Genomic DNA, 10,031 nt, shown 5'->3' with positions numbered 1-10,031 from the left:
TCCCTGTCCCTGGCAGCGTGTCACCGCCGCGGTTATCCGCCGGGCTGTTACATCACTCGGGGCTCGTCGGGGATGGAACACGAAACCGCTCCCTCAGTCTTCTATGTAAGTGACAAGCGCAAAAAACCCACGCTGATAAACAGGGGGGGAAAACCCAACAGCACAGTTTAACTATTTCCTTTTCTGTCCTCACGTTAATAACTTTGCCTGACCGTAAGAATTTGCTTGGCAGTATATATTTCAGCTCCTTAACCCGAGGGGCACCTGAAATATAACAGTATAGCCCCGTGCTCACGCTGCAGCCACATCAATTTGCACTTGGGTTCTAGTTTGTACAGAATAAAATATTTTTTTAACAGGGAAGCAATGCATAGCAAAGCATGTGTGCTATGATCCCACCTGCCAAGGTATGGACGCCAGCTCCACTCGATCTGGTTCTCAGCCTGCTCCAGCACTACAAAGTTATCCCAAAAGAACTTGTAGCCTTCCCCTGTCCCATCTCCAACCTAAAAGATCCCTAAGGTGAAGCAGCTTTTCCAACTGCCTGTTCCTTTGGGAATAGACAGCTACAGAGGGTATGAGCTGAGATCCAGACGTGTCCTCAATGTTTGCTAGGACTGCCTGCACACATGACCACTGGCAGGAGGATCTCCCGACAGCACCGTGCTGAGCTGGCCGCGGAGCCTGTTGGCATAACATGAAGGGACAAGGAGCATTGCTCAGGGCTTAAAAAAATAGTTACAACCTGAAGACAGCACACATGCAGGTAATGGCAGGAACCAACCTGGAGCAGGCTGTGGGGGAGTTTGCTGTAGTACATGACCCACTGTGCTCAGGACAGCCATGTGCCACTAACCCTTTAGTTCACCTCAGCATCCAAGGCCATGAGGGAGGGATCTGTGCTGTGGGCTGGATTACTACTCTTCCTTATTACCCTCACTTCATCACACAGAGGTGCAGCCAGGGAGCCCAGCTCCCATGAATCTCCAGCTCTGGACACTCAGCAGAGGTGGGAGCAGTAGATGGTGAGGAACGAGAGCACACAGACTGGGTGAAATGTGCAAAGAGTGGTCCATACCATGACATCTGCCAGACAGGACTGACAGCCTCAGCAGCACAAGATGGCCAGAAGTACTCCATGCCCCCTAACCCTCTAAATGCCACCTGTGTTTGTGTGCATGTGGCCATGACCTCTATACCTCCTTCCAGATAAAGCAGCCACCACAAAGATGCTTTCAAAACCAGCTTTCTGTATTGTGGCTACAAACATTGCTCACTCACCTGTTAACTTCCTCTCCAAAAAAGCACAATATGCTGAGCTCCTTGTTATCATACCCCTCAACACATACCCCTCCACCAAAAAATCCCCTTGAATGGCACAGGACAGTGTTTTCACTTCCAGGGAAGTTCTGCTGTGATAGGATAGAGTCAGTCTGCCTGGCCCAGGGACCACACACATTGTCCATCCAAGTCACACCTGCATGCACAATCCTTCAGGCAAACTGCTCTTGGGCTTCTGGAAACAGAAGAGAAAATTAAACTCAACCCTAATGCACTTTTCAACCTCGAGAACAAATTTATGTGACTTTACTGATTACATTTTCTAAGTGCATTGTGTAGATCCACCTCCCTTCCTCACACACACGGAAATGTTCTGAGACTGTATCTCAAGAGAATGAGAGGAAATGCAGCCATAAAAATCATAATATGGTTCTGTAAACTCATGGCCATAAAACAACTGCCTTCCTTTTGCCCTTCAAGTGTTCCCTTTCAAAACACTGACATTCTCCTCTCTGGAATAATGCAGAAAATCCAGGGGTATATGACTCTCACAGAGAGCAACAGACAAATGGGCCCAGAGAACAAAAATGCATCACTGAAATGTCCTTTCCTGAAACTTCACTACAAGGGAGAGAAGCAGAAGCAAAATAAAATGCATGTTGAGAAATACATTTGTTCTGGGCAATGAATTCTCACATTCAAGGTGTGTCAGTTGCCTTCTCCATATAAAAATTACACCTGGCAGACAAACAACACAGGCTGGCCACCACTGTTCCTAACCTAGTGCTCAACAGTGAAGGGTTACCTAACCCTCTTGTTGAAAATAAAAATAAACAGCTGTCAGTTACCAACACGACACAAACATGCTGGAAGTGGAATGGAGTGTCCAAATACAACACATTTGGAGGGTGAGGGGAATCACACTTTTACATGGCGCATCAAGAAATGTCTAGATAATCTTGAGAAGGCCACACACAAGGCTCTTTAGACAACTCTTGGTCATAAATTCTATTGCACTCATCAGGGAAAGAGATTGTCCAGCCAAGCTCAGCAGATTTTAGAGAGCTTAGAGCAGAATTCTCAAGCACAACGAAACTTTTAAGTAGAGTTTTAAAAAATTGCAACTTCCAAAGTCCATTCAGTATGCTGAACTCTTTGGAAAAACACACCTGCACGCCACGTGGGTGGAGGAAGAGGAGTGGCTGAAAACTCTCATCCCACAGTTTGAGCCACTTAATGGTGAGTTATTCTGGAAAAGTGTGCTCTTAGCCTTACTGTCCCTTTAGCAAAGGTGACCTCAGAACAAATCCTACCTTCCTGTCAAGAGGGAAATGAACTCCAGCAAAGATCATTCAGACAGCACCACCCTTTGCACACCAGCTGGTAAAATACAGCTCACCTAAATAAACAGCTTCCTGTTTTAGGCAAGGATTCCTGGGAAGAAAAAACAATACCCTCCTAGACAGCTATTGCTTACGGAAAGAGTCTGTGGCTAAATAGGGCATTCTTTTTCTACACTCCTGATAAAGAAGCGACCACAATAGTTTCATGTGATCTGGGTACAGCCTCAAGCCATCGGCTGTGTCCTGGGCATATCGCCACTTCTCCTTCCACCTGCTGCTCTTCACAACACGCAGGTGTCACACACAGAACAGTCATTGGTTAAAAAGGACATTCTAACCAGAAGTCAGGCGAGCAGCACCCACTGTGGCACCCTAGAAAGTATGATCTCTGTGTTTCGACATCCTTTTTCCCTTTAACACATGTTCCCTTCACAGCTGTCTCCAACTTTCTGTTTAAACTAAAGAGGAAGAAAAGGGAAATTAAGAATGCTGTTTAATTCCCCAATACTGTTTGCTTTCCAGCTCCACTTTAAACCTTATTGCACAGAGCAGGGATGTGGGCAAGGCACCCCATAGGGAAAATACCCTCTTTCCCAGGAGAAGGACACAGTCCCCTATGCTGGAGCAGCCTGGAGAGGAGAGAGAGCCAAATCAGGGGCAGGAACAAACAAACATGACCATGAAAGATGCCCTCACAAAGTCAAGCAGGAAACAAGTTCACAAACTGGGCTGCAGTTGAGTCACAGCACAAATGTCCTTCTGCCCCAGCACTTCCCCATGTCCATGTGGGTGCTCTGCCCGCCCAGGGCAGGAGGGAGCCTCAAATCACACCTCAGGCTCGGCTGCTGCCCATTTGATGCCTTCAGTCACAGGGCAGCAACCAAGCAGGGAGGAGCCTTGAATTCCAAAGCAACTCAAGTCAACACCTCCCAAAACACTAGCTTGTGTCTTGTGATACCATGGACTTCTGGATAAATTAGATATTTGGCTGTGGAAAAACACCCAGCAATAATACCAACAGCCCTACCTTACACTAGCTTGGAGTTTTAGTCGGCTTTGTCTAAACTGCCAAAATTTTTGCTGGCAAAGGAAAGTTAGTCCTATAAAGGACTATAAAAGAAAGAGGTAAGTGAGAATTAATATCTAAGTGACGGCTAGCCTGCCTCTGAGAGCCAAACACAGCAGATTTCAGGAAAGGAAACCAATTTTTACCAAGAATTAACAGAGGAAGTGCCGAGTGTCACAATTTGTGCTCAGCAATGTGCTGGCAGCAGACAGCCCTGACAACTCTGGGATTTTCCCCTCTTCATTTCTGCACTGACTAAGGCTGGAGCTTCTGCAAAAGTAAATTCTCCAAAGGCCTAAGTGAGAACTCAGCAACAGTGGCCCACGTCCACCACGCACATGCCTCTGCCTTGCACAATCCTTCCTAGGAGATGGTCCGGGAACAGGGAACAAAATGTGTCAAACCTGGCTCAGCACAGAAATTCACAGAATGAGGAAAGGAAAACATACAGCAAAGCTGCATAGGGAACTTCCCATAACAGGCATGGAAAAAACGTCATGAGAGTCTGTCAGAGATCCTAATCTGAGTTCCCATAGCCAGCATATTCCACACCCACGACTGATGTGAGCCTACCACCTCCCATAGAAGCTGGATTCCCCTTTTTATTCCTCCTCCTCTCTTTTCCAGGTGAAAACGGCTCTTGTGGCCTTGTGGCAACTCCCCTGTCCACCAAAACAGCCCGGGGATGCCTCCTCTCCTTTTTCCAGCATAGATCTTATCTCCAAAATGCTCCGTTGTCCCACACAGCCTTGGGGATTTTGCTGTTAAGTCAGTGGCAATTCTTATACCTGAAGCCAAGCAAGCAGGACGGCTCACAGGGAGCCCCAGCAGCCAAGAGCTGATCACAGAACGGGTACAGTGGAGCACGAAGGTCTGTGGCACCTGGCCATTCCATGAGGCTGGATAGAAGAAATCAGCACGCACCAGAAGAAACCTCTCAAAAGAAGCCAACCCAGCCCTGTAACGGAAAGGTGCTGCCAGGGCATACCAGGACTCAGAACAACATCCTGGTACCCGATGGCCTAAAGCTAAAATGAGCACGGCTGGGGAGCAGCTGCCAAGAGCCTCAGCGCCTATGGAACTGGCCTAGAATTGAAAGGAAATACCCGGGGACAAGAATTTCTTGTATGGTTGGTATTTGTGATAAGTTCAAAAAAAAAAAAACAACTAGAATCATGTGTTAACCTTATTAGTCACTTAAGAAATATAATCAACACTTCTCTAAGAAAAAATATAAAGCATAGAGAAGAAACTAAAATTAGGAGAAGCTGTTTTCTGCAATGTTCAAACAGGAGGGGGAGATGTTGGAGTGAAAGCTCCTCTGGACTCAGGCCCAGAGGAAAGCTAAAGCACAGCTCTGTATATCTTTAGTTTTTTAAACAGCTCTTTTGTAGAGCCTGATCCACCAATTTTTAGACATTTCTCTAACAGCACAAGAGCAAAGTTAAAAGAAAATCCTCCAGTGTTAATTAGAAACCCAGAAACAGGGCAGATTGATCTTTAGCAAGGGCTGCTCAGCCAAGTTACTGAACACACTGACACCAGTGCGGATGGGCAGGGACAGGGGCTGGGGAAGCCTTATCTCCAAAATCCTCTGCTGTCCCACTCAGGCTTGGGAATTTCACTGTTCACGCAGTGACAATTCTCATACCTGAAGCCAAGCAAACACCGCGGCTCACTGAGGCCACCAAACCGAGCCCCCGCAGCCAAGAGCTGATCACAGGAGGGGTACAGCAGAGCACGAGGGACTCTGTGTCTTTTCAGCAATTTTTTGCTAAGTTTCTGAAGGCACCGACCCAGGGCAGGGGACAGGGCTGGGGACGCCCTGGGCAGGCAGATGTGAGAGAGGTGCTGCTGGACACTGGGCACAGAGGGCCGGCGGGCGGGGGTCTGGGGTCCTAGCTGGGAGTTGTGGGCAGCGAGCGGGGGTCGGGATCGGGATCGAGCGGGGATCGGGATCGAGCGGGGATGGGGATGGGGATGGGGATGGGGATGGAGCGGGGATCGGGATGGGGTTGGGGATGGGGATCGAGCCGGGTCGCGGGCAGAGCGGGGGTCGGGGGAAGCACCGGGTCCTCCCCCGCGCCAGGGGGCGCTGTCGCGCGGCGGCGGCGGCACTTCCGTCGCGGGCGGCGGGCGGGCGATGGCGGCGCAGTTCCGCAGCTACGTGTGGGACCCCGCGCTGATCGTGGCGCAGATGGTGCTGCTGCAGGCGGGGTACTACAGCTCTCTCGGGCTCTGGCTCGCCCTCCTCGGCACCCTGGGCAGCACCGGGCCCTCCCTCCAACAGGTCTTCAGCGACGAGGTGAGGGCGCGCCCCGGGAAGCCGCCGTGGGCACAGGCCCCTGGAGCGGGGGGGACTTGCTGGGGCTCTCCTGGGGGACAGACCCCGCTTCCGTGTGGGCATTCCCGGTGTTAGGGACAGCCCCCTGCCCAGGGAGCACCTCGGTGTGGGCGCAGAGCTCCCCTACCCGGTGTAGCAGCCCCCCAACACATAGACCTGCTGTCCCGTGTAGGTGCTCCAGTTTGGAGGTAGAGTCCTCCCTTTGAATAGGTGGTACCCCGGGGTAGAGACAGCACTTCGGTGCATGGTGGGCGATAGCCCCCATATAGAGACAGACACCCTGTACAGGTGGTATCCCTGTGGAGAGAGAGCACCTCGCTCTGTAGGTGATGCCCCTTATAGAGCCACCCTCCCTCGGTACCCCCAGTATAAAAACAACTCCCCCACCCCCTGGAAGCAACCCCAGTATGGACACACACCCTCCACCCCCAGTTTAGGTGGTTCCCCTCAGCACAGAACCAGACCTTTCCCTTCCCATAGGTGCCCCCAGACAGACACACATGTCCAGCTCCTCGTGTAGATCCTGATCCATGCAGGGCTGCGCCACGGGAGATTTCAGGCTGCGATTGGTGCCGCGGGTTCCTACTAATGGTCCCATATAGATTTTAGGCTTCTCAACCCCGCCGGGGAGGCTCTCCATGATGGCTTTCATCCTCAATGCACTCACCTGGTAAGTCTGCAGCTAGCTGGAGTACCTGCGTTTTGTCCTTTTGTACCATTAAGCTAAAGAATTCAGTGTGATGTACTGCCTCTCTCCAAACATCTCCCAGAATCCCTGTGCCTTTTTAAGCATGTCTGCTGAGGGCAGTTGGGATCTGCTGACTCTTGGCTTTCTAGAACCCGGAAAAGTCATTTCACTTCATTGCCTCAGTTTCCCAGCTGGGAATGAGATTTGCTTCTGTGGGAGATTTTACTAAAAGTTAGAATTAATGTATCTCAGCAAACACTGATCCATAAACACTAATGTATTTTGCCACTGCACAGAGATCACTAGGGGAGATAGTCTAAAAATTCCTGCCTGTTCACTGCACTAAAATCTCATTTTCCTGCCATCATGTAATTAAAAAGCTGTAAGCCTGTAAGTCTTTTTGCAGCAGCCAGGAGAGAGGTCAGAAACAATCTATTCGGAAAATATTTGAAGAAGTTTTAAAACCACTACATAATCAGCTGCTGATAGCTCTTGCTGCACCCCCCTTTTCCATAGGTCTGGTGGAGTTCACTAATCTCTTGTCTTTACTTTGCAGTGCTCTGGGCTTGCTGTACTTCATCCGGCGAGGGAAGCAGTGCCTGGATTTCACCGTCACCGTTCACTTCTTCCACCTGCTGGGCTGCTGGATCTACAACTCGCGCTTCCCCTCGACGCTGACGTGGTGGCTGGTGCACATCGTGTGCACGGCGCTGATGGCGGCCATCGGGGAGTACCTGTGCATGAGGATAGAGCTCCGGGAGATCCCCCTCAACTCCGCCCCCAAATCCAACGTATAGACTGGCTCTGGCAACACCATGCTGCGTTATGTCATTGTTCCCAGCACAGTGCATCCAATGCCTCAGAATCATCCCTGAAGAAGCACAGCAGGTCTGTTTAGACTTTATGATTAATTTTTTTTTTGGACTTCGGTGACTGCATGAGCGTGAGCATCTCCTCTGGCATCAGCTGACAGCAGGGGAGGAGCAGATGTTTATTTTGTTAACACAAAGTATTAATATGACTGTATGGAGAGCGTGCCCTTAAACTCTTCACTCATGAGACTGTTAAAAGCCAGGTAGCAAAACTTGGTGCGTGAGGAGCATTTGGAATTTAACGATGTGGGAGTGCCCTGAATGGATAACACAGTGGTCAGCTCTTCTTGCTGGAGCTGGCATGGTGAGCAGTGGGGCTGGGAGCTGCTGCTTCCAATCTGTGACTTGTTTGGGCCTTGCCTGGGAAGAGTCAAGGAAGTGAATGGATGGGGAGAAAGAAAATAGTTGTACTTACCTGAATCACCAGCTGCGACACTAAATAACCTGTACCGTTAGATGAGTTTGTTTGCTGTTTCCATGTTTGATACACAGAGGTGACAGACAGCAGTTTGCTGAAGAAATCTTTTGTAATAATAAAAATATAATGTTGCTGTGAGCGTTACGGCTCTCCTGAGAAGCTGAGCACTTCAAGAAATACCACGAGTGTCTGTATCGTGGCAACAGAAGGATGCAGGCAGAGAACACTTGGCTGGGAGGTGCCCATTGTGTGGGGCGCATAAAATTTCCTACAATAAACATTTCATACCTCTGCTCTGAAAGGAAGGTATTGAGTGCTGTCTTGGGAAGTCAGCTGGCATAATCCCATTTCAGAGGGAGTGTCAGCAGTCCAGGATCTCCACATGTCCAGCCTGAGCCTGGAGCTGTCCTGGGGAAACTTGCAAAAGTGTCCTGGAGCCATGATGCTTTTCTCCCTTGGATGGGCCTTCCTGTCAGGCTTCAGCAGTCTAGCAACAGATGTGGCCTGGTCGAGGTGATGTTAAGTAAGAGACTGCTGTTATTTCTCAAAATAATAGGATGTGCCTTTATTTAGAGGCCTTCAAATAAACTTCAGCAGGCAGGGACACCCCCATACTGCTGAGGGGCCAGACCTGCGTGGTTCCTCTGGATCCACAGCCCCAGCAAACAGCCCCACATCCTGCCTGGTTTCCACTGAGGGATGACCACATTGTGCAATCCCAAATGAGGGCAAAGCCAGGTCTAAAGACAGATTTTTCTCCTGTGCAGCATCTTGCTGCAGGAGCTTCCATTTGTATGTTAATATTTGTAAGTTTCAATTTGCATAAGTTATTTGTTAATTCAGTTTGTTGAAAAGCGGTGGGATGATGTGAGACTGAAGTTGATAAACTCTTTGAAGCTGCTCTTTTGACTTTTGTTACTGGGGAGCTGAGCTGTATTTCAATCCCTGCTCTCACACTCAGACGCTGTAAATTGGGGCAGGATGACATCCTGCTGCTTTACATACTCGGCAGGTCTCCAGAGGAGGATTTCTGTCTAAACAAATGTAACCAGCACTTTTTATACTGGGGGATTTCACCAGGAGCCCTTCCTGACCAAAGCCCTTGTAAGCAGAGTTTCAAACAGCAGCAGCCTTTCAGAAGGAAGAGTTTACACAAGTGTTTTTCTGGGCAGGAGTCAGCCTGGAGGGCCCCCCCGAGGTCACTTCCTAGGGCTGCCCCTGCAGCACAGCAGTCCATCCCTTCTCAAAATCTGCTCATTTTTCATGTGCAAGGATACTTGCCTTTCTCCCAGTCACTTCAGCCTGGATATAAATTGGTCTCCAGTAGGTGCCAGTATCTCCCTCAGAAAGGAGCAGGGAGTGTGCATGTGGATGGGATCAGGGCGTGGAGCAGAGGGCAGCGCTGCCTCGGGATGACAAGCGCTGGCTCGTTGTTAGTCATGTTTTAAGACTCCTTCAGGGTCATTTTTGTCCTCTACTGCTTTTTGGTGCTATTCTTGAGAGAGAACGTCCCAGTCCTGCAGGGACAGGGAAAGTTTGCAGGTTTGCTTCAAGGTTTAATACCACACCAAAGTGTGGTGTTGGACACAGGAACTCCTGTGTTCGGGGCTGTTCTTGAGGCAAGCGGGAGCTAAAGATTAATTACAGTGAATTTGAGAGCAAGGAGACAAAGCCACATTTTTCCAGCTGCTCCCAGAGTTGCTGTGGGTCTGTATTAACAGAGCTACCACCTTTGTTCCCCTGCAAAAACAAAGGTGAAGACTTTGGACTAAGAAACACTTAACCTATTTCTTTTTGAAGACACAAGATATGCTGTAACTGCTTCAGCAGCTTCCCGGGGAGGGGGGTGAAGTCTGGGGACAGCTTTGTACCTGGCTAAACTCAGAGCAAGGCCATGAGAAGAATCCTCAGGCTTTAACCCTGAGGCTGCAGGACATCCCAGGAGCTGCACTGCATCAGCATGAAGTGTGCTGTAGGATCAGAAATCTTTGTGAAAGGCTGCTGACTGCCTAGGAGAAC

The 10,031-nt window shown here is 49.6% G+C and overlaps 1 protein-coding gene across 2 annotated transcripts; it reads left to right on the top strand.

The window, feature by feature from the left end:
- The first annotated feature begins 5,805 nt into the window (after positions 1–5,805).
- On the top strand, positions 5,806–8,913 carry SYS1 (SYS1 golgi trafficking protein). 2 transcript variants are annotated; one of them, XM_039563396.1, is made up of 3 exons: positions 5,806–5,995; positions 6,637–6,704; positions 7,279–8,913. In XM_039563396.1, the coding sequence occupies exons 1-3, from the start codon at positions 5,834–5,836 to the stop codon at positions 7,517–7,519; spliced, it is 471 nt and encodes a 156-aa protein (XP_039419330.1). In that variant the 5' UTR covers positions 5,806–5,833; the 3' UTR covers positions 7,520–8,913. The 2 variants fall into 2 exon arrangements, with proteins under 2 accessions (XP_039419330.1, XP_039419329.1); XM_039563395.1 differs by lacking the exon at positions 6,637–6,704.
- The last annotated feature ends 1,118 nt before the right edge of the window (positions 8,914–10,031 follow it).

Source organism: Corvus cornix, chromosome 20 (genome assembly GCF_000738735.6).
Source record: "Corvus cornix cornix isolate S_Up_H32 chromosome 20, ASM73873v5, whole genome shotgun sequence".
Taxonomy (NCBI): domain Eukaryota; kingdom Metazoa; phylum Chordata; class Aves; order Passeriformes; family Corvidae; genus Corvus; species Corvus cornix.
The sequence above is the reverse complement of the archived record's forward strand: the minus strand, read 5'-3'. Positions and strand labels throughout refer to the sequence as shown.

Excerpts from the sequence above, each read along its gene's own strand:
- SYS1 (XM_039563395.1), top strand. The coding sequence starts at position 5,834 with ATGGCGGCGCAGTTCCGCAGCTACGTGTGGGACCCCGCGCTGATCGTG. Across the intron at positions 5,996-7,278 it reads AACAGGTCTTCAGCGACGAG|TGCTCTGGGCTTGCTGTACT; the intron begins GTGAGGGCGCGC and ends TTTACTTTGCAG.